Source organism: Leucoraja erinacea, chromosome 8 (assembly GCF_028641065.1).
Source record: "Leucoraja erinacea ecotype New England chromosome 8, Leri_hhj_1, whole genome shotgun sequence".
NCBI lineage: Eukaryota > Metazoa > Chordata > Chondrichthyes > Rajiformes > Rajidae > Leucoraja > Leucoraja erinaceus.
The window spans coordinates 4,960,104-4,984,453 of record NC_073384.1 but is presented as its reverse complement, the minus strand read 5'-3'; the positions used below and the strand labels follow the sequence as shown (position 1 = coordinate 4,984,453).

Sequence of the window (24,350 nt, the reverse complement as noted above, 5' to 3'; positions counted from 1 at the left end):
GAAATATTGGATAGGTTAAGCATTAAAGCAGTGCCATGATATATGTATGCAACTTTGCAAGAGGATAAGTCACCAAGCTTGAACAAGGTTGTCAAAATAAGCAAAGATAACAATAGTAGAGGATCAGATTCTCAATTTTTCAATGCTCCCACCAGCACTTACTACAGCAATATAGTGTGAGAGTACTGCTGATACTGAGACTTTAAGAAGAAAGGGCAAGAAACAATCTTGGGGCTGACAGAAAAATAGGTGGAAGAGTAGGCCATTCGGCCCTTCGAGTCCACATTGACTAGAATCTATACATAACTAAAACTCTGATCTTGTTATCTTCCAGTTTGGCGGTCTTTCTATTTGCGCAAAAACGGTTCAAGATAGCGCTAAGATTTTTCGCCAGTTCACTTACCGTTCTCCCGTGCTGCGAGTGCGCCAAGTTGTGTTCCGATCGATTCAATGTCGTAAATGTTAGCGCGGTTTAAAATCTTAAAAACCGCGCATGCGCAGATCGATCTCTTCCACTGCCGCGCCTACGCAGTTAGGGGCTATGGGTGAGTGGTGGAATATTGCGTTGGGGGAACGGGTGAGTGGTGGAATATTGCGTTGGGGGAACGGGTGAGTGATGGACTCATCCGGTCCTACTTAGTCTAGTTATTCATTAAGGAGAAAAACGTGTGCACATTGGAAACATTCCAGTCCAGATTGCTAAATTTAAATAACAGCTACTGTTTATTGCAGGTTAATTATAGTAAAGTTCACTTTAGCATATGCATTCCTGCAGTTACTGTAACTAAATTGAATAACAGGGACTCATTTGTGTCTTAAGTTTCATATAAATAACCCGGTTAAAGGGTGTGCGTAAATTAATCTGCCGTTAGAAAGGACAACAGAGGATAAAGATGATGAACGACGCGACATTCAAATTCTTTGTCACAATGTATTGAAATTGTAACAAAAGACACTACATCATATTGGAGGTTACAGAATCCGTGCTGAGCCCCAGAATTGTTGACAACACCAAAATCGACGAGATTAACCCCCATAATACATGCTCTATCCATGCCTGTAGGCCGTTAAAACGGCCAGAAGCAAAGACAAAATCATGATTAGACAGAGATCCCAATGACGCCTCAGCAATCGATCCAGGTGTATCTGTTTCCATACTTCACTGAGCTGCAAAAGTATGAAAATGCTGCATTAATTTGTTATTCTGGTTAAATAATTAATCTCAGTGACGCCCTTGCTCCAATTAAACGGTAGTGCCATTTGTATGTATGTATTCCTGTTAAATCCTGTTGCCTGAGCAAGTACTTTTGAACCTTACTACTCAAATCCCTGCAGTCAGGGAATTGGATGCACAGAGAGGACGTTCTGGATTAGATACTGTATAGGGTAGCACGGTTGTGCAGCGGTGAAATTGCTGCCTCGCAGGGACAGAGACCCGGGTTTGAACCTGACAACGGGTGCTGTATGTACAGAGTTTGTGCATTCTCCCCATGACCTGTATGGGTTTTCACCGGGATATCTGTTTTCCTCCCACACTCCAAAGACATACAGGTTTGTAGGATGATTGGCTTGGTATAACTGTCCCCAGTGCATATAGGATCGTGTAGGTACGGGAATCGCAGGTCGGCCTGGCCTCGGTTGGCTGAAGGGCCTGTTTCCACGCTGCATCTCTGAACTAAACTAAATTCCCACTCCCATAAACCCTCAAACTAAACATCTGGTTAGGTCTAAAATTAAAGCCCAATGCAACTGGAACCCTGAGAAGAGCGTCAATAATTTTATTTTTCATTTAATCTAATTTTTCATAAATAAAACCTGGTCAAGCTGCTATTAAAAAGCAAAAAAACAGCAGACGTACTTTTAATGCAGAAACAAAAACCGAAACTGCAAACAGGTCATCAACCTTAATCATTAACTCCATTGCTGCTTCCTGGTTTGCTGAGTATCTCCTGCATTTCTCAATGCAGTAAACTTGTTAAATCAGGCTGTAGGGGTGGGGAAGGGGATGGTATCTGTATTGCTGATAGCTCTAACTGTGATAGGGATTATCAATGTTTAAGTGGTAGAAACAAGGAGTTGCAGATGCCAGTTAAAGGACACAGAGTGCTGGAGTAACACAGCAGGTCAGGCAGTATCTCTGGAGAACATCGACTGGTGACGTTTTGGGCTGACGCCCTTCTTCAGACTCGTGGTCTGGACCAAAGATCCTATAGACCACTCCTGCTAAATGCAAGGGGCTGACGTGTAGTACGCAACGGAGCGGAACGTGGGCCTTTTTTTTTTCATCCATTTCAGTAACCCTGACCCGACCCGACTCGCAGTGTAATCAACGTTGCGGGGGGAACAGTTTGTGTTCATAAATTATAATTCTGAAAATGAGGAGAAGATTTTTACCAAAGAACTTTTATTTTTCCGAGGATGTTTCCGTAACCGGCTTCCGTCTCCGCACTAGTATCTTTGCTCCGCTACGGGATCTTTGGTGCGGAGACGGAAGCCGGTTAAGGAAATGGGGCCGAAAATTACCCATGAATCTGCCCATGACCGTACTACGTCTTTTTCGTCGAGTGATCTATCTTGCTCGCTATAGGATCTTTGGTCTGGATCTGGGCCTGGAATCCAGGTGAGTTGGGGCACAGATCGGCAGAGTCATTGGTTGCGGCCCACGGACGGTCGGAGCGCTGGTAAGGGTTGATGATGATGATGGTGGCAGTGGCAGGCGTGGACTGGGGGCGACCAAGGTGGGGATGCAGGCCAGGGGTGGTGCTGGCAGCCTGGCCTGGACCATCCGCTGTAACCAAAATCAGAGGACTATGTTCTTGGTGAAGTCATAGTTCTCCATTACTGCAGATGTTCAATAGACTGGGTCGGCACTGAACACACCAGCCCTCCTAGGTAACCAATACGTTTCCAATATGATCGTTATGCTGCGTCGTACCAGATAGCTGATTAAATATTACTGACTGGACGTCTCGTTGTCACCTTCCCCTCACCTAACAATGAACCATTCTACATTTCCTTGACCATCGTCCCCTTTAATCTGTTTTCACACCTTGCCCTTCCATATCTCTGTCTCCCTCTCCCCTGACTCTTAGTCTGAAGAAGGGTCTCGACCCGAAACGTCACCCATTCCTTCTCTCCAAGATGCTGCCAGTCCTGCTGAGTTACTCCAGCATTTTGTGTCTATCTTCCTCTTATTCAGTGGTTAGTTTCCTCCTCCCCGTTTACTTCAAAAAAACTTTTTTTTTTTTTTAATCTGGTCTTCATTACTTATCCCTTACTTAATTTGCTTCTGTTTCAATTATAGATGATACTTACATTTGTGTATTGAACTGAATGGATGAAATTTATGGCTCCGAGCTTGAAAAGTGCAAGGAACACTGGAATATATGCATCTGTGCTCGTTTCTGCAGCCAGATTGTAGAATCTTCTGGCCAGGTGGAGATCCTAAGGAAAAGAGTAGCAAGACAAAACAAACATTTCTTCCTAGAAACATCTGGAATCAGCTCAAGGCTGAGATAATAAATAAACTCCAACGCTAAGGAGAACATTTCATTTTGAAGCATAGTTGACTGTTTGCAGATGAGGGAGGAAGTGCGGGGTTATTAAGTATAGAAGTGCATGCCAGTCAGTTCACTGGACTTCAATTTGGACTGGGATCTGGAAAGGTGCCAGGATCCTCGAACTCCAGGTTGGGCCACTGTGTGAAAGACTCCTCATGGGGCAGTCCCACTGTACGAGGTAATTCAAGAGCTCTCCCAAGTTTCCCCTGATTCAAACTCGGAGAATTACGGTAATAGCCGCTCGTAGGTACTCGGGGCTCTCGTGGACATTTTTCAACATGTTGAAAAATCTTCACGAGCTTACCGCGTTTCCCGAGTACCTGCCGTTAGCGTTACGAGCCGCTAAGAGACGTCCCCGAGCGTCGATATAACCGCTACGTACTTTCTACGTGCTTACCACGAGTTTGATATTTTTTTTAAACTCGGGAGAGCTCTTAAATTACCTCGTACAGTGGGACAGGCACTTCAGCGTGCAGAAGCAAAGCAAAAATCATTTATTAAAACAAAACAGTAATTGAACAGGCTCACTGTTCAATTACTGTTTTGTTTTAATAAATGATTTTTATGTTCATAACTATTAGGAGTAGAGTTAGGCCATTCAATCATGGCTGATCTATCTTCCCCTCACAACCCCATTCTCTTGCCTTCTCCCCATAACCCCTGACACCCGTACTAATGAAGAATATGTCAATTTCCACTTTAAAAATATCCATCGACTTGGCCTCTACAGCTGTCTGTGGCAATTAATTCCACTCTCAACTTCAATGGAGATAACCCAGACCAAAGATCCTATAGCAGAGCTCTGCTATAAGATCTTTGACCCAGACTCTCCAACCCTTTCTCAAAGACAATCCAGGATTAGTTTAGTTTCCCTGAACAGATAGATGTCAACATTTTAAACTTCCTCCCTTTAAGGAGACAAAAAAAACCCGAAATCCCTCAATTAGTGTCTTCATATCGAACATCTTTGTTTATGCAAGTGAGTTTTACAGAATCCTAAATTTTCTGCTTATAAAGTAATTGGGAATTCCAAGTACTCGTTCAAATTAAACTCCAACCCACTGAAAATGTATTTCAATTGTTGTAATAGAAATGAGTACTTCATACCTGTTCTGTCCCAAGTCCATATTCATACATGTATGCAAGGTTGAACATGGCTTGAGCACTGCGTTGCTGTTCTGCAGCTAAACGATAGTGAATTGCAGCTGTTTCATAATCTACTTTGGTTCCACGACCATAGAAGTAATAGTCGCCCAGTTTAATTCTGGCATATGAATATCCTAATGAGCAAGACAATGGTTTAAAGTCTGATTAAAATATTTCAACATAGAATCCTTATTATTGTCATGTTGACAAGTAGATGTGCTGTGAGTGTTTCTAATATTTACTAACAATAGAAGAATTAAGACATTTCTCCTCGTCTCATTCCTAAAAAGCCTACCCCTACTTCTGACGCTGTCACCGTTAATCCTCGATTCTTTGTCCACATCTGCCTGTTGAGTCCAGTAGGAATTTATAACTTTTAATGAGATCACCTCCCATTCTTCCACACTCTAGATTAGAAGACGGTACTAGTCTACTTAATCTCTCTGCATCCTCTTCTGGGAAAACAGATTTGAACTGCTCTCATGAATTTTTGCAATGACAAGTATTTATTTTATGGGTAAGGTGACCAAAACTGTACACAGCGCTCCAGGTGTGGTTTCACAAAGGCCCTATATAAGTACAGTAAGACATCTTTACTCCTGTATGCAAGACCTCTTGTTATGAAGACCAACATATCATTTGCCTTCCAAACTGCTCGCTGTCATTGACTCATGCACAAGGACACCAAGGTTCCTTGGAACATCAACCTTTTCCACGTAACAAGTATACTCATTCCACTGGGCTATATCTGCTTGAACCTCCTCCCCCCCTGCTCGCAATCCCACCTAATTTTGAATCATCGGAACCTCCCTACCATTGAAGGGATCTACAAGAATTGCTGCCTCAAAAAGGCAGCCAGCATCACCAGAGACCCACACCATCCCAACCACACTTTAATTTCACTCCTGCCATCCGGAAGAAGGTACAGGAGCCTGAAAGCTGTAACATCCTGGTTCAGGAGCAGCTTCTTCCCTACAACATAGAAACATAGAAATTAGGTGCAGGAGTAGGCCAGTCGGCCCTTCGAGCCTGCACCGCCATTCAATATGATCATGGCTGATCATCCAACTCAGTATCCCGTACCTGCCTTCTCTCTATACCCTCTGATCCCCTTGGCCACAAGGGCCACATCTAACTCCCTCTTAAATATAGCCAATGAACTGGCCTCAACTACCCTCTGTGGCAGAGAGTTCCAGAGATTCACCACTCTCTGTGTGAAAAAAGTTCTCATCTCGGTTTTAAAGGATTTCCCCCTTATCCTTAAGCAGTGACCCCTTGTCCTGGACTTCCCCAACATCGGGAACAATCTTCCTGCATCTAGCCTGTCCAACCCCTTAAGAATTTTGTAAGTTTCTATAAGATCCCCTCTCAATCTCCTAAATTCTAGAGACAACCATCATGCTATTAAACACGAAGATAGACACAAAATGCTGGAGTAACTCAACGGAACAGGCAGCATCTCTGGAGAGAAGGAATGGGTGACGTTTCGGGTCAACACCCTTCATCGACTGATTGAGTCTGAAGAAGGGTCTCGCCCTAAAACGTCACCCATTCCTTCTCTCCAGAGGTGCTGCCTGTCCTGCTGAGTTACTCCAGCATTTTGTGGCTACCTTCAATTTAAATCAGAATCCGTAGTTCCTTCCCACACAAGCTATTAAACACCACAAGTTAGTTTATTATGGGTTTTACAGAGTACTAAACAAACTCGAAGGGCCAAATGGCCTCCTCCTGCACCTATTTTCTATGTTTCTATGTCTGTTGTGCTGTTGCAAGTAAGAATTTCATTGTTCTGTTTTGGGGTAGATGACAGTAAAATGCTGTTGACCCTCAGAAATACAGACAAATCATGAATATAGATGTTTAAGAAGGAACTGCAGATGCTGGAAAATCGAGGGTACGCAAACATGCTGGAGAAACTCAGCGGGTGCAGCAGCATCTATGGAGTGAAGGAAATAGGCAACGTTTCGGGCCGAAACCCTTCGGGTTTCAGCCCGAAACGTTGCCTATTTCCTTCGCTCCATAGATGCTGCTGCACCCGCTGAGTTTCTCCAGCATTTACATGAATATAGATCTTGAGTAGGCAACCCAAGCACAGATCCCAACTCATCTCAGCCTCGGGCTTGGTGCCCCACTCGTCTCAGCTTGCCCACCTGGCAAAGATACATCTATAACCTCACTTTGTTTTCTGCCATAATGACTGATTCTCAATCTTTGTTGATTTACTAGCTCCAACTTCCTGTTTATCAACGGTCTTATAAAAATCCACATAGACACACACACACACACGCCACATTCAATGGATCACCCCGATCTAACTTGTCACAACTTAAAGAACTCTAGTAGATTATCCAAATATCATTTTTCTTTCATTCCAAGCTGATTCTGCTCAATTCTAGTTTCTATTCCAGGTGCTCTAATATCCCACCCTTTATTATAAATTTCAGCATATTCAATACTATTTATGTGAGGTAAATGCATTGGCAGTTTCCAGATATATTTTACCTCCATTCTTAAATAGTGCGGCCACATTTACTGACTTTACTGGAAGGCAACTCCGGACTGTCAAAGCTGCCACAGCCAGACATAAAAACAGCTTTTTTTCCCACGAGCAGTAGCTCTACTCAATAACCAAAAGTCTGTAGCCTCCTTTTGCTCTGGTATTTGATTTCATTCACATGTTTAAACTATAATGTTTAATGTTTTATAATGTTTTATTCTTAATGTTTTATTCTTAATTGTTTACTGCATGTCGTGGGGTGAAGGAAAGAGCGTTCACGTTGCGGCCCTGTTTCCACCGATCCTTCCACCACCACGCCCAAGAAGCGACAAGGCAGACTCCATTGGAATCTGGAAACTGCCAATGCATTCACCTCACATAAATAGTATTGAATATGCTGAAATTTACAATCCACGGACGATGCGGTCTCCCAGGTCTTGCACACCGCTCTCTCCCATCTCGACAGCCAGAAGGGGGGCTACGTGAGGATGCTGTTCATAGACTACAGTTCAGCCTTCAACACGATAGTCCCCACCAGACTGGCTGGGAAGCTAATGGAATTGGGGCTCAACACCTCCCTGTGTGCCTGGGTCCTGGACTTTCTCACCGCCAGGCCCCAGGTAGTCAAGATGGGAGGGAATACATCGAAGTCCCTCACCCTGAGCACAGGATCGCCCCAGGGTTGCGTCCTCAGCCCCCTATTGTACTCCCTGTACACACATGACTGTGTGGCTAGGTTCAGCTCCAACTCAATAATTAAGTTTGCTGATGACACTGTGGTGGTGGGCCTGATCTCAGACAACGACGAGAAGGCCTACCGGGAGGAGGTGGCTGATCTAGCACTCTGGTGCCAGGATAACAGCCTCCTCTTGAACATCAAAAAAACGAAGGAGCTGATCATGGACTTTAGGAGGGCACATCATCCGAGGACGTACACTCCATTGAGGATAAATGGGGATCCTGTGGATAGGGTGAACTGTTTTAAATATCTGGGAGTCCACATCTCCGAGGATATGACATGGGCATCACACGCCTCAGCACTCGTGAGTAAGGCAAGGCAGCGCCTTTACCACCTCAGGCAATTGAGGAAATTCAGAGTGTCTCCGAGGATCCTCCAGTGCTTCTACGCAGCGGCGGTGGAAAGCATCTTGTCCGGGAACATTACCATCTGGTTTGGGAATTGCTCTGCCAAGGACAAGAAGGCTCTGCAGAGAGTAGTGCGTTCGGCCGAACGCACTATGGGAACTTCACTTGCCCCCCTGCAGGAACTATACATCAGGAGGTGCAACTCCAGAGCCAACAATATCATGAGAGACCCCTTCCACCCCTGCAACGGACTGTTCCAGCTGCTACGGTCAGGCAAACGCCTCCGTTGCCATGCGGTGAGAACAGAGAGGTTGAGAAGGAGTTTCTTCCCAGAGGCCACTCGGACTGTAAATGCCATCTCACCAAGGACTAACTCTACTGAACGTTTTTCCTTCCATTATTTATTATGTAAAGGTATATGTGTGTTATGATTGTGTTTATAGTTTGGTTGTTTGTCTTTGCACAAAAGTCCACGAGCATTGCCACTTTCATTTCACTGCACATCTCGTATGTGTATGTGACAAATAAACTTAACTTGACTTGTATGCAGATGCCGAGAAGTGCGTTCAGCTCCGGCTGAACAACTTCTAATCTTGTGTGTGGACTCGATAAGAAGACTGTATGTCGTGTTGATACGAGCTGAGCACCAAGGCAAATTCCTTGTATGTGTACCTACTTGGCCAATAAACTTATTCAACTTCAACTTTCAATCTATAAGAGTAATACGAGAATCTAAAGAATTTTGGAAAAAGATAATCAGAGTGTTCACTATCTCCAAAGTGAGCTCTTTATATATTCAGTGATGTAGATTGTCAGATCTTGGGATTTATCATCAAGTATGGCTGCCCTGCCAGCAGCTGTTAGTCCTTTCACCCTTTTAAAAAAAAATGTTGTGAGTTGTTTTGGAGGTCTTCTAGTCTTTTTATGTGTGGGGTGGGGTGGGGTGGGGGGGGCAGAGGGAAACTATTTTTCTCAGTCCCTACCTGGTCGGAGATGCGGCTTTTCTCCGAGCCATATTTTCGCCCCTTCCTCGCGGCCTACCAATGGGACTGGACCAGGACCGGCCAGAACTTCAGCTTCGGCGGCGACACAGCGCTGAAGCGTTCATCGTGGAGCGGGCGATGCCTTACCCGGGTCGCTGTGCAGTGGGCTCCGGAGTGGTGAGACCGCCGACTCCAACATCTGAGGAGCTGTGGCTGCGAGTGTCCAACTTTAAACACCGCGGAGCCTGGGGTCTCTCGCCGAGATCGCCAGTGTCGGAGCTCAGACCAGCGCGGCTCATAGACTTCCGGAGCCGTGGTCTCCAGGGAGGAAGCGGCCACTCCAGACGCTCCAAGCCTCTGAGGAGTGTTCCCCCGATACCGAAGTTCCATCATCCGGCGAGAGGGCCTGAAACATCGGACCGCCGTGGCGGCGACTACGGAGGCCTCATATAGGCCCAGCCCACGGGTGAACATAGAGGGATAGGGCTGGACTTTGCTGCCTTCCCTCACAGTGGGAACCATTTGTGGAGGAGGTTTTTATGTTTATTGTTAAATTCTTTAATGTGGTGTCTTATTTTTATTGATGTGCTGCAAATGGCAAGTCAAATTTCACTACACCAGTTGGTGTATGTGATAATAAATGCCTTTGTCCTTTAATACCATCAACTTTTATCAGATATTTCCTCATAGTTGATACCAACATAAATACTGACAGATTTGTGTTTTGGGCAATAATTTGGTGCCCTGGCATAAGAACGCTGGGCAAGATCCAGGTGGCGATTCACGGTATGCAGAGCGAGTCTTGTAGATGACAGAGAAATAAGGGAGGCACAAGGACTGCTGATGCTGGAATCTTGAGCAAAGAAGAGGAAGAAACTCAGCAGACCAGGCAGCATCTATGGGGAGTATGGACAGATATTGTTTTGAGTCAGGACCCTTGTTCAGACTGAGAGTAGCCGGGAGAAAGCCGGAAAAGAGAGGTGGGAGGCTTTTAGCCTCAGTCTAAGAAAGAGGTCCAACCTGAAATGTCACCTATCCATGTTCTCCAGAGATGCTGCCTGGCCCGCTGAGTTACTCCAGCACTTTGTGCCCTTTCAGATTTTTATATATTTCATCGCATGCTTCTCTTGTCGTACATTCTCCTTGCATAGAAATACATTTGTGGAGCTTTCTCACTGGTGATTTATACACAATTATGCCATTAGCCAACAGTAAAGTGTTGTTCCTTCGACCATTAGGGGCAGGAAATATGAATAAAGCAGACAAAACAAAGTGGACAATGGAAGTGACTGGGAAAAGGGATGTGAACGTTAGCACAATTATCACATGTATCATTGTGACAATACGCTCCTCTGGAGAAAAATAACCACTTACAGCTTCTTCTGTGAGTGATGAAAGGCTTTTATCAGGAGTTTACTTTTGTCTTCATGGAATAACCTTATATGTTTTCATCATCTATTACCCCAATTTTAATACAGGGCTACATGATGAGGCAAACAATTTCCAGAATTAATGAATGTTAGTCACAATAGTGATGTCAGATAGATTTGTGGCATCATAGCTTTACTTGGGGGAAAAAAACCCATAAATCAAATTTTGATTACCTGCAAGCTGTGTTTTGCTATGAATTATATAGGGAGATGCTAAATGCATTTCGTTGTCTCTGTACTGTACACTGACAATGACAATTAAAATTGAATCTGAATCTGAATCTGATACCTCCAACTGCAATTTTAGACCAGTAACTAAAAACAATGTCGAGGAAATGGACAGATGATGTTGGGTCCCGACCCAAAATGTTGTTTGTTCATTCCCTTCACCCATGCCGCCTATTCCAGCACTTTTGCTGAAAATTCCAGCATCCAAAGTCTCTTGTGTTCCCAGCTAACAATAATTATCCATCAGTCCATACAATATTATCCAAAAGTTACCCAATATAGCAAATATAACTATAATTAACTCTAAATAATTTAAACAGAATTATATATGTCGTACACTACAAATAAAATATATGTCTTGTGCCCTGGTCCTGGATAATTTTGGAAATACATCAGACACCCAAGTCAATATAAACCTACAATTGACATTGCTTTTTTATAATCATTAGTCATACAGAACAGACACAGACCCTTTAGCCCATCTTGTTCATGCTGACCAGGATGCCATCTAATCTGGTCTCATCTGCCTGTTTTTGGCCCATATACCTCCAAACCTATCCCATCCATTTACTATATACCAGGAGTATGTGGAATATTTTTATTGGCAAAACATTAGATGGACTTATCACCCAAGACCAGAGTGTTATAGAGTGATACAATGTGGAAACAGGCCCTTCGGCCCAACTTGCCCACACCGGCCAACATGTCTCAGCTACGCTAGTCCCACCTGCCTGCATTTGGTCCCAACCCTCCAAACATGTCCTATCCAAGTGCCTGTCCAGCTTTTTCTTAAATGTTGGGATAGTCAATAGACAATAGGTGCAGGAGTAGGCCATTCGGCCCTTCGAGCCAGCACCGCCATTCAATGTGATCATGGCTGATCATCCCCAAGCAGTACCCCGTTCCTGCCTTCTCCCCATATCCCCTGACTCCGCTATTTTTAAGAGCCCTATCTAGCTCTCTCTTGAAAGCATCCAGAGAACCCGCCTCCACCGCCCTCTGAGGCAGAGAATTCCACACACTCACCACTCTCTGTGAGAAAAAATATCTCCCCGTCTCCTTTTTAAATGGCTTACTCCTTATTCTTAAACTGTGGCCCCTGGTTCTGGACTCACCCAACATCGGGAACATGTTTCCCGCCTCCAGCGTATCCAAACCCTTAACAATCTTATATGTTTCAATGAGATATCCTCTCATCCTTCTAAACTCCAGAGTGTACAAGCCCAGCTGCTCCATTCTCTCAGCATAGGACAGTCCCGCCATCCCGGGAATTAACCTTGTAAACCTACGCTGCACTCCCTCAATAGCAAGAATAGCAAGTCCCAGCCTCAACGACCTTCTCTGGCAGCTCGTTCCACACACCCACCACCTTTTGTGTGAAAAAGTTACCCCTCAGATTCCTATTAAATCTTTTCCCCTTCACCTTGAACCTGTCATCTGGTCCTCGATTCATCTACTCTGGGCAAGAGACTCTGTGCATCGGCCCGATCTATTCCTCTCATGATTTTATACAGTTCATGTGGGGTATGACATATAACATGAAATTAAAACAATATTTCTCTATTAACTGGTAGTTTTCTGTCATGTACCTCATATACGTATGCATCTGTACCTTGAGCTGCAGCTCGGTTCCAGTATATCAGAGCCATATGATAGCAATCAATCTTTAAGTTGAGTGATGTTTGTTCTAATGAAAAAAACATATCACTGAGTTCAATGCTAAACACATCAACAATAAAATAATGCTTTTTTAAATACATTTTAGCCCTTCTGCCTTTGTACTTACCATATTCTAGAACGTGTGCTGTGTTACTCTGAGCCGTTTCATATCCTTGCTCTGCAAGAAATAAATACTGAAGGAAGGCAGAATCTATATCATTCTCCTTGTAGGCAAAATATGCAGATAGGAATCTCTCGGTCCACTGACCTCGTTCACAAACATTCTTGTAAAGCTGAAGAAGGGAGGGAAGCTTTAATAAGATAACAATCAAAAAAAATTGTAAGTAGACAAAAATGCTGAAGAAAGTCAGCGGGTGAGGCAGCATCTATGGAGCGAAGGAATCTTCCTTTCTTCTTCCCCCCCCTCCAATCCCCTCATCAGTCTGAAGAAGGGTCTCGACCCGAAACGTTACCCATTCCTTCTCTCCATAGATGTTGCCTCACCCGCTGAGTTCCTCCAGCGTTTTTGTCTACCTTCAATTGTTCCAGCATCTGCAGTTCCTTCTTAAAAAAAAATGTAAGATCAGTTTCAACTGTGGAATTAGAACCAAATATAATTTCAATAAATTATTGAACTGACTCAATATTTTGTCTCCCGGTATATCGTGCACTCTAATTTAGACTTCCAGTAAAACACATAAAACTAACATGTTTACAATTCTAAATATACATGTGCAGGTCTATAATCAAAAACATTTCTAAATATTTACCATACAGTGTATTTTCTCACTAATTAACGAAAATGAAAGATGTGACAAGGGACTTACTCAAGTAGAAACATTTGTTATTATAAATGACTAAAATAAATATGTTTAAGAAGGAACTGCAGATGCTGGAAAAATCGAAGGTAGATAAAAATGCTGGAGAAACTCAGCGGGTGAGGCAGCATTTATGGAGCGAAGGAAGTAGGCGACGTTTCTGGTCGAGACCCTTCGTTTCCAAAGTATCGCTATTAAAGATTTTTAACTACATTGGCTTATTTTTGCTTTTAGAACGATGTTTCTGTGTGGTCACAGTTATTGGCTATCCCAATAAGTGGATCTCACAGTTTCCTAGCAAAGAAAGAGGAAAAAGGGACAATAATGTATAGTTCATAAGCTACAGGGGCAGAATTTGAAATTGAATTTGATTCCTTTATTGAAATAGGCCATTCGGTCCATCAAGTCTACTCTGTAAAGGGCCTGTCCCACGGGCATGCGACTCCATGCGGCAAGCGCGACCTAAAGGGCCGGTCCCACCAGCATGCGCCTGCATGCAGCAAGCGCGACCTAACCAGAAGCGGGGACCGCGCGGAGGTCGAGTGAGTGACATGAAGTGCGAGCGAAGTCCGCGGGAAGTTCGCGCGTGACGTACGGCGTTGAGGCGGCTGCGGGCCGTTGCCGCGCATCATTTTTGAACACGGTCAGTTTTTCGGAGCCCCGTGCGATGTCGGGACCAGCTACGCACATCTCCATACGGCTCTGGCGATCTAAGTGGGACCGGCCCCCTGCGAGGCCGTACGGCTCCAGCGATCACGTTAGGTCGCGCTTGCTGCATACGGGCGCATGCTGGTGGGACCGGCCCTTTAGGTCGCACTTGCCGCATGGAGTCGCATGCCCATGGCACAGGCCCTTAACTCCGTGGGTCGGGCAGCATCTCTGGAGCACATGGGTAGGTGATGTTTCGTGTTGGTCCAGACCTTAACTGTCACCTCTCCATGTTCTCCAGAGAAGACCCAGAGCTGAAACATCTCCAATCCATGTTCTCCATAGATGCTGCCTGACCCACTGAGTTACTCCAGTACTCTATCTTTTTTGTAAACCAGCATCTGCAGTTCCATGATTCGACACAATGTTTTGCTAGTTCACCTTCAGTGGAAGAAAAGCAAGAATTTCATTGTCCTATCTGGGACACATGACAATAAACTCTCTTGAACCTTGAACATAGTTTCACAGGGTTAAGTAATGGTATAATGAACTGTGGGTCTGTGAAAGAAATAAGATTGCAAAACCCATTCCCTTCCTTTGTTATTTTACCATTCAAATCTACAGGACTGATATTACAATTGATCACACAGGTTCCATCACCTCAACAGCTGTAAGACAGGATCTGACCACTCCAGTCCCACTTCCGTACATCTGAGCTAGATTATACAGAGCCAAGGCATGTCCAGCTTGAGAGGCTTGGTGAAAATACATTATGGCTATTTTATAGTCTCTCTTTACACCCAAGCCAGCTGTAATAAAAGAGAGTTCATATTTAATTACTATTGGCAAGACATTTTGTGAACATCCTATAATCAATACATTAAAACAGGACATCTCTTGCTCTTACTATAGTGCATAACTCCCAGTTGAAACTGCCCGTCGACCCATCCCTTATCTGCTGCCTTCTTGAAATATCTTAATGCCTCTTCATAATCCTGAAATAAAACACAAAAATGCTTTACATCCTTGCTTTCTCCCTCCTCACCCCCCCCCCTCCCAGCTATCCCACAGCCCACTGTCTCCGCCTCTTCCTTTCTTTTTCCCGCCTCCCCCCACCCCCACATCAGTCTGAAGCAAAGACAGGGGCTCCTTTAATATCTTTGGTCTGAAGAAGGGTCTCGACCCGAAGCGTCGCCTATTCAGCCATGAGCATATTGAATGGCGGTGCTGGCTCGAAGGGCCGAATGGCCTACTCCTGCACCTATTTTCTATGTTTCTATTCCTTCGCTCCATAGATGCTGCCTCACCCGCTGAGTTTCTCCAGCATTTTTGTCTACCTTCGATTTTTCCAGCATCTGCAGTTCTTTCTTAAACATTTTGTCTGCTTCACATCAGGGACTCGGATTTGCAAAAAATATAATTTTGTCTCTTTTGTAATATCAGATGTCTTAGAACAGCAATCTTACCACTGATACTCCCTTTCCATAAAGATAGGCTAATCCTAATCCTGTTAGTCCAATAGGGTTGTCCTGAAATTAAAAGGAGTTGAGTTTAGTTTATTGTCACGTGTACCGAGTTACATTGAAAATCTTTTGTTGCGCGCTGACCAGTCAGCGGAAAGACAATACATGATTACAGTCGAGCCGTCCACAGTGTACATGATACACGATATAGGGAACAACATAAATAGTGCAAGACGACGTCCGATTAAAGATAGACTGAGGATCTCCAGTGTGGTAGATAGCAGCTCACGACTGCCCTCTCATTGTGGGAGGATGCTTCTTGTCAGTGGATACAGTATTGAATTTGCAGGAAGCATACAGAGCATAGAGTTACGCCAAAGGACCTATTTCCGTGCCATATGAATCTATGACTCTAAGAAGACATTACACGCCACAACAAAATAGAAAAATTACACAAAACTTGAAATGTGGTGAACATATTTCGAACAGTTTCAGAATTGATTTCAGCAGGTCTTTCATGAAGATCTACAATAAACTAACTATGTTATACCATTAAATGGACAACATGTTTTCGGAGCACTGACTGTGGGTATCTGAATGTCCTATCTTGATTCTTATAGAAGAGCATTGAGAATGTTGCCAGTATTTTAGAGAATAGGTTCTTATAAATGTCTCTGGTGTATAAAGAACAACAATTGTATGAAGAAACCTCCTAGCTGACTGAAGCAGTCATTTTGTGAATTATACATTGGAAAGGACATATCCCAATTAAATGGTTAAGAAGGAATTGCAGATGCTGGAAAATCGAAGGTAGTCACAAATGCTGGAGAAACTCAGCGGGTGAGGCAGCATCTATGGAGCGAAGGAAATATGCAACGTTTCGGATCAGTCTGAAGAAGGTGTCTTGACCCGAAACGTTGCCTATTTCCTTCACTCCATAGATGCTGCCTCACCCGCTGAGTTTCTCCAGCATTTTTGTCTCCCTCCCAATTAAATGGAATTAGTTCCAAGATAATTCATTTTGATTAAGATTGACCTAATTAAATGTAATATGAATTAATAATGAAATAAAATGCTGCAAAGTTCCTGAGGGGTCAAGAGAAGCCAAAGAGAAATTATTTTGTAGGAAGGAATAGCAGATGCTGGTTTGCTGGATCAGTCTGAAGAAGGGTTCCGACTTGAATGTCACCTATTCCTTTTCTCCAGAGATGCTGCCTGAACCGCTGAGTTACTCCAGCGTTTTGTGTCTATCTTCCGAAGCAAACGTAAATAAGTAGTTTTTGTCACGTGGGACAGAATATATATAAAATATGTTCCAATGAAAAGAAGTTGATTGATTAAGTAAGCTACATGTATAAAAAGATATATCAATTAATTGGTGTAGGAAGGAACTGCAGATGCTGGTTTAAACCGAAGATAGACACAAAATGCTGGAGTAACTAAAGCCCCTGCCCCACTTTCACGACCTAATTGGCGACCTCTGCCGAGTTTGCCCTTGACTCGTACTCGCAGCATGATCGCCACGAGGTCGTAGGAGGTCTTCGTAACTCTTCCTCATGCTCGTGAGTGGTCTCCGCGAACTCGTGGCCTCAAGTAGGTCGCGGCGTTTTTCCAGCCTGATAAAAAATGTCCATGAGTAAAAAAAAGGTCGGCATGGAATAAATTGATACTTTTTACTCGTAGGTAGGTCGTTGTAGGTCGTGATGGTAGGTCGTAGGTCGGTAACTGGCCCGAGAAAAAAACTGCAAACATGACATCATTTTATCATGTGATCATTTTCCACTCGTAGCTAGTCGTAGTTGGTCAGAACCAGGGGCCACAGTTTATGAATAAGGAGTAAGCCATTTAGAACTGAGACGAGGAAACACTTTTCACACAGAGAGTTGTGAGCCTGTGGAATCCTCTGCCGGGCAGTGTAGGCCGGATCACTGGATACTTTCAAGAGAGAGCTAGATAGGGCTCTTAAAGATAGCGGAGTCAGGGGATATGGGCAGAAGGCAGGAACGGGGAACTGATTGGGGATGATCAGCCATGATCACATTGAATGACGGTGCTGGCTCAAAGGGTCGAATGGCCTACTCCTGTACCTATTGTCTATTGCTAAAACTGCACACAATATTTGCATCTATCTTCAATATTTATTGATATTTTTCTTTTGGTTACAATTTCAGATATTTGGAGACATAAATTTGGAAGTTGACAATCGGGTTTTGTTGACATCAGATATGAAGCTGAATTGTATATTTATGAACGAGTTATTTGCGAAGCTTACCCTCTCAGCTGCCATTCTATAATAAATGAGAGCAATTTCGTTACTCTGAGGCACGGCTTCATTCCCTTCTGAGTACATCTAAAAAAACAAAGTTGCGTTCAAAGAAATAGTCATTTAATTGAAAGAAGTTTAATACTGTGACCCCCTTGTCCTGGACTCCCCCAACATTGGGAACAATCTTCCTGCATCTAGCCTGTCCAACCCCTTAAGAATTTTGTAAGTTTCTATAAGATCCCCCCTCTATCTTCTAAATTCTAGCGAGTACAAGCCGAGTCTATCCAGTCTTTCTTCATATGAAAGTCCTGACATCCCAGGAATCAGTCTGGCGAACCTTCTCTGTACTCCCTCTATGGCAAGGAGACATGGTGACCATGTAAGTCATGGTCTTAAAGTGCAAGACAGTGAGACATTTTTTTTTTTACTTACCATTTTGCAGCCTATCAGCCTAAAAGATCAAGCACTTTGGTCTGCTGCCTCTGTAATTAGTTTTTTCCCCAAATTCAACTGAGCTAATTTATCTAATGTGCCCATTGCTCTGTACCTAAACTTGTATTCCAGGCTGTCCTTTTCGTGTTCTATTCTCTGCAAACAGGAGGTCACTAAAAATAAGGCTGACTAAGTTCTACTCTGCATCACGTCCCGATCATCTCCGTATGGTATTGTAGCCCAAGATGGCCCTCTTCCCCAATCTTTCCACATCTCCAATCCTATCCACTCGTCACTTTAATTTCATGCTTCATGCCTTTTGTGTTTTATGACTGTCGGCAGATCAATTTCCCTCCTGGGATAAATAAAGTTATATCATATCATATCATATCATAAAACACTCTTGACTCCATTGCTATGTTAACTTCTGGATAAGTTATTGTTTGATTCTCAGTCTTTATTTTAATTCCATCCTTTGGGCTCACCATTCTATGTGATCTGCAGTCTTCCCATTTTGATCTCCTGAGCATCCCAAGATTTAACGAGTCCCTGAATTTTTCACACAATTTCGTCTGGGAAATCTGACATTTATCCATACAATTACCGACAACTTTGGAACTCTTGCGTGAATGAGGAAATCCCAACCATTACTTTAGCTGTTGCTTTCCTGAAAGTGCTCCGATGGCTGATGCATTATTTCAACTGGCAATCTACCCCAGGTATATATTATATTCAATGACATACCCGAAGAAGATTCAAGATTCAAGATTCAATTCAATTTAATTGTCATTTGGACCCCTTGAGGTCCAAACGAAATGCCGTTTCTGCAGCCATACATTACAAACAAATAGACCCAAGACACAACACAATTTACATAAACATCCATCACATCGCTGTGATGGAAGGCCAAAAAAACTTATCTCTCCACTGCACTCTCCCCCCCCCCCCCCTGATGTCAGAGTCAAAGTCAAAGCCCCCGGCTGGCGATGGCGATTGTCCCGCGGCCATTAAAGCCACGCCGGGTGATGCAAGGTCGCACACCGGGTCTTGGTGTTAGAGCCCCCGGCGGGCGCTCGCAGAGTCCCGCGGCCATTCCAAGCCACGCGGGGCGGTGATGTCAGGCCCCGCTCCAGGAGCTCTTCAACCCCGCAACTCGGGCGGGAGAAGTCGCCGTTGCGAGAGCCCTGAAAAGCGGTCTCTCTCCAGGGACCCGCGGACTCCCGGTGCTGCCGTCCGCCAGACCTGCAGTTGCAGCCTCTGAATCTCCGGAGGTCGGGCCGCAGCAGCAGCAGCGCTCCACCACCGCTCCACCCGCTCTGGACTCGGCCAGCTCCGCGACGGCGAGTCGTCGGCACCAGAGTCCCTGGTCTTCTCCTGTTGGAGGCCGCTCCTCGTTGCAGCCCCAACGACAACGGAGACCCGACAAGAAAAGGTCGGGTCTCCCGTGCAGGGAGAGATTTAAAAGTTACCCCCTCCCTCCCACCCCACCCCCACACACACACCCCAACAAAAAATAACAAAAACTACATAGAAACATAGACAAAAAATAATAAAAACGCGGACGGGCTGCAGAGGCCGCTACTGACGAGAGTCGCGCCGCCTACCGGAACATAAGAAGAAGGCAGGCATACCATACACAGACAGACACAAAATGCTGGAGCAACTCAGTGGAACAGGCAGCATCTCCGGATAGAAGGATTAGGTGATGTTTCGGGACGAGATCCAAAATGTCACCCACCCTTTCTACCCAGAGGTTGACCGAGTTACTCCAGCATTTTGTGTCGATCTTCGGTGCAAACCGGCATCTGCAGTTTCTTCTTACACGTACCATACGCAGATTGCCCAGATTAAACATGGATCAGAAGCAAGTACAATCAGTTCAAATATCTTTAGTCTACACATTACTTGTCTAATTCAATTAATTGATCAAAACGTTAAAAAAAAAACCTCAACAAGTTGAAATGATTTTAATCTAAACTGAGAACAAAAAGGATAAATTTATTCAGACAAAAGACCAAATCATCATCAAATTTTTCAACACGATTACCTTCCCCAAAAATCCCAAGGCATTAGCACTGCCGCCTTCTGCAGCCTTTGATAAGTAGTAGAAAGCCTTCTGGAGGAAAAAAGGGAATATCAGTTAATAAGTTTATTATGAATATATTGTTCAAAAGATGATTTATAATTCCATTTCTTTTTGTCTTATAAAATAAGTGAATCCTGAAGCTGGAATATGACATTATAAACGTGTTTTTCACTGCATACATCTTCCTCTCCTCTGAATGGCACTGATGTGCACATTTCCACAAGTGTTGGTCACCCACTATTCCACAGGTTCGTTTTCCAATGAGGATCTGTGGATGGCGACTGGAGAGGGAGGGAGAGAGAGGACTCTTGCTGACTTTTCTCTCCTTATCATAACAAAAAAAACTGAAGCAATTTAACACTCCCTGGGTGTTCCTCACTTGACACTCTCTGAATCTTTTACAGATTGGAAATTAGATCTCCTGGGTGGTACAGCTCAGATGTGTCTTCTATATTGCTGTTATTGTTGCCTAAAGGGCCTGTCCCACTTTCACGACCTTTTTTACTCGTGGACATTTTTCATCAGGCTAGAAAAACGCCCAGACCTACTTGATGCCACGAGTACCCATGACTAGCATCACGACCTACCTACGACCTACCTACGACCTCCTATAACCTCGTAACGACCATGCTGCGAGTACGAGTCAAGGACAAACTCGGCAGAGGTCGTGAATTAGGTCGTGAAAGTGGGACAGGCCCTTAACACCTCCATAGTCAGCGTTTGTGCCTTCAGTTTTTTGAAGCCCAAAGATATAGCCTTTCCTCCCATTCATCTCTGTCTCCCTATTTCATTCTCATTTAAGAAATTATATAGTTCACAAGTTATAGGAGTGGAATTAGGCCAGTCGGCCCATCGAGTCCACTCTGCGGTTCAATCATAGTCGATCTCTTCCTCCTAATCCCATTTTCCTGCCTTCTCCCCATAGCTCTGGCCTTTCCAGTACTGGAAGGAGTTGGAGGCTTTGAAAAGAGTGCATTGGTGGTTTTGCCATAATGATACATGGACTAGAGGCAATTATGTACAAGGAAACCTTGGACAGATAGATTGTCTTCTCTGGAACACCGGAGATTGCGGGGAGACCCGAGGGAGGGTAGACATTCATTTACCCAGGATGGAGAGGGTCAAAGTTTAAAGGAGATGTGCGGGGCATGTATTTATTTACACCGACAGTGGTAGAGGCAGGTACGATAAGCACATGGATATCCTATATGGATAGAATGAAACATATGATTATAAAGGGTTTGCACACGCTAGAGGCAAGAAACATGTTCCCGATGTTGGGGGAGTCTAGAACCAGGGGCCACTGTTTTAAGAATAAGGGGTAAGCCATTTAGAACGGAGATGAGGAAACGCTTTTTCACACAGAGAGAGGTGAGTGTGGAATTCTCTGCCTCAGAGGGCGGTGGAGGCCGGTTCTCTGGATGCTTTCAAGAGAGAGTTTGATAGGGCTCTTAAAGATAGTGGAGTCATGGGATATGGGGAGAAGGCAGGAACGGGGTACTGATTGTGGATGATCAGCCATGATCACATTGAATGGCGGTGCTGGCTCGAAGGGCCTACTCCTGCACCCTAGTGTCTATTGTCTACAGAGAATAGCGAGATATGGATTTAGTGCAGGCAGGTAAGGGTTGGTCTTGACATCATGTTTGACACGGACGTTGTGGGCCAAAGGGCCTGTCTCTGTGCAGTACTGTTCTATGTTCTAACCTCCTTAATCAAGCTTATGATCATCTGTTCTAACATCTTCTTACGGGAATTGGTGTCAGTTTTGTTGATAATGTAATCATTAAGCATTAACTCCTCTGGGCAGTTTGTTCTATACACCCACCACCCTATATGTGTGGATAGTCAGCAATTCAAGTTGTTGCTGCCATTAACAGTGCAAGATTTGATAAATCTTACCCACACTCGGTTTTCATTATTTCTTAAATACACAGTGATCAACTTTAAGCTGCCAATTTCATATTTTGCACCAGCTGCAATTTGCAACAATTTCATTCAATCGTTAAAAGTTTTCATTTCTGAGAGAAAGGGTCTGGATTCAATTTCCATCGAGTCCGACTGCATAGTCTCGGCTAACATTCTGATGTGATATCAAGTGAGTGCTGGGCAGAATTGCAGCTAATGGGACGGGACATTCAATTAAACTCTTTGTTCTGGAGGAAATAGAATACTTTGCAGCCCCATTCAAAAGAAAAGCAAAGCATTCTTCTGATGTCTTGCCCAGAGTTTATTTCTCAACTGATGCAATTAAAACAGAGTAATTAGCCATTGATCTCATTTTTTGTTATTTAAGGCACTCTGCTGTGTACAAATTGGAGGCTGCATTTTTTTTTTACATGAGAAGCTGCTGTAACAGTAATTTAATTGTCTTGACTAACTGGGATGACACAAGTGCAGAAAATGTTTTGTACAAATACAAGTTATTCCTTGTAGAGCTAAGGGAATAAACTCGGAGCTGAAAGGCCTGTTTCCGCGCTGTATCTCTACACTAAACTAAACTCAGAAAATGAACTGTGATAAGTGCTACATATTCTGGTCTCATTTCCCTGAAGATGGTCAAGGAAAGCACTTCTTCCCGTCAGAAGGAGGTGGTGCTTCCCAACATAAAAGACACTGGTTTCTCAGTAAAGCGGAATGACAGGGCGCAAGGGCAAAAGTTTGATTAGATGCACGAACAACAACTATAGAAAATAGATCCGAATCATATTGTATGTAATTATTAATAACACTGAGAGGTGTAATGTTCGAGAATTCAAGAGAATCTCCCTTATTTTCAGAAAGACACATTTGTCGGTGTAAGGAGTGATTGAGAGAGGAAGCCAGATAGAGGGAGAAAAGCTTAGAGCGATGCGTTAATGGGCATAGATGTAGGTGATGAGAGAACGTTTACACACAACAATACCCCACAACTGACATGTAGATACAAGGAACTGCAGACGCTGGTTTACAAAGAAAGATAAAAAGTGCTGGGGTAGTTCAGCGGGTCAGGCAGCATCTCTGGAGAACGTGTATAGGTGATGTTTCGGGTTGGGACCCTTCTTTAGGTTGGAGAAACGGCACCTATCCATGTTTATCAGAGATGCTGCCTGACCTGCTGAGTTAATCCAGCGCTTATTTTTTCCAGATTTGAAAAGCTGGGTAGAATAGTTTGTTTTCCTGCTTTGAAAGTATAAAAGCCCTGTCCCACGGTGCGAGTTCATTCCAAGAGCTCTCCCGAGTTTAAAAAAAATCAAACTCGTGGTAAGCACGGAGAATGAACGTAGCGGGTACGTCGGAGCTCGGGGACGTCTCTTAGCGCTAACGGCAGGTACTCGGGAAGACTCGCTAACGGCAGGTAAACATGGGAAGACGCATGAAGATTTTTCAACATGTTGAAAAATGGCCACGAGAGCCCCGAGTACCGACGAGCGGCCATTAACGTAAATCTCCGAGTTCGAATCAGGGCAAACTCGGGAGAGCTCTTGGAATAAACTCATACCCTGGGACAGGGCTTTAACATTACAGAGACCTAAGGGCAAAGGAAGACAGTAATTTACAAATTGCTTCTATTTCACACCAGTCTAATAGACAGTTAAATTGCTTTCTTTTCAAGTGTACCATTACGACCTCCAAAAGACATTGGTAATCTTAATCGATCATCAATCAGCCCTACCATAGCTTCCAAATAACTGTTCCTTAGAATATACCTACTTTAAAATCTTGTTCTATTCCCTTGCCACCTGTCAGATGGAGCTGGCCAAGACCAACCTGAAAGGGTAAATGTTTTAATCAGCAATCATCTAGAAAGGCAAACCGAGTTATCTGAAGATGCAAATCCTGATCCTAGGATTGAGTAGGTTAACCTATGAGGTGCATTTGTCCACACTGGGCCTGTGCTCGCTGGAGTTTAGAAGAATGAGGGAGGGGAACTCACTGCCAGTAATTTGTTTGTGGCTGCAGGAGTCAGTACTTTAGAAGCTATCCTAAGACATCACATGTATAAATTCATTTGCAGGATAAATGACTCTAAAAATGTGATTATTGTGGCCTTGTCAAACATAAGGGT

General features: G+C 44.0%; 1 protein-coding gene across 11 annotated transcripts in view; it reads right to left on the bottom strand.

Moving 5' to 3' along the window:
* Nucleotides 1-917: 917 nt before the first annotated feature.
* LOC129699267 (protein sel-1 homolog 1-like) overlaps nucleotides 918-24,350 on the bottom strand; it is a 51,556-nt gene continuing 28,123 nt past the window's right edge. For 6 of the 11 annotated variants that reach the window (XM_055638904.1, XM_055638896.1, XM_055638901.1 and 3 more), the window contains 11 exons: nucleotides 23,996-24,052; nucleotides 20,264-20,332; nucleotides 17,791-17,868; nucleotides 15,522-15,584; nucleotides 14,963-15,050; nucleotides 14,716-14,864; nucleotides 12,717-12,882; nucleotides 12,543-12,617; nucleotides 4,668-4,840; nucleotides 3,316-3,444; nucleotides 918-1,167 (listed from right to left, as the gene is read on the bottom strand). In XM_055638904.1, the coding sequence (XP_055494879.1) occupies nucleotides 1,048-1,167; nucleotides 3,316-3,444; nucleotides 4,668-4,840; nucleotides 12,543-12,617; nucleotides 12,717-12,882; nucleotides 14,716-14,864; nucleotides 14,963-15,050; nucleotides 15,522-15,584; nucleotides 17,791-17,868; nucleotides 20,264-20,332; nucleotides 23,996-24,052 (1,167 nt within the window). In that variant the 3' untranslated portion in view covers nucleotides 918-1,047. Of the gene's footprint in view, nucleotides 1,168-3,315; nucleotides 3,445-4,667; nucleotides 4,841-12,519; nucleotides 12,618-12,716; nucleotides 12,883-14,715; nucleotides 14,865-14,962; nucleotides 15,051-15,521; nucleotides 15,585-17,790; nucleotides 17,869-20,263; nucleotides 20,333-23,995; nucleotides 24,053-24,350 lie in introns of those variants that run through there. The other 5 variants (XM_055638900.1, XM_055638903.1, XM_055638897.1 and 2 more) reach the window with 5 other exon arrangements.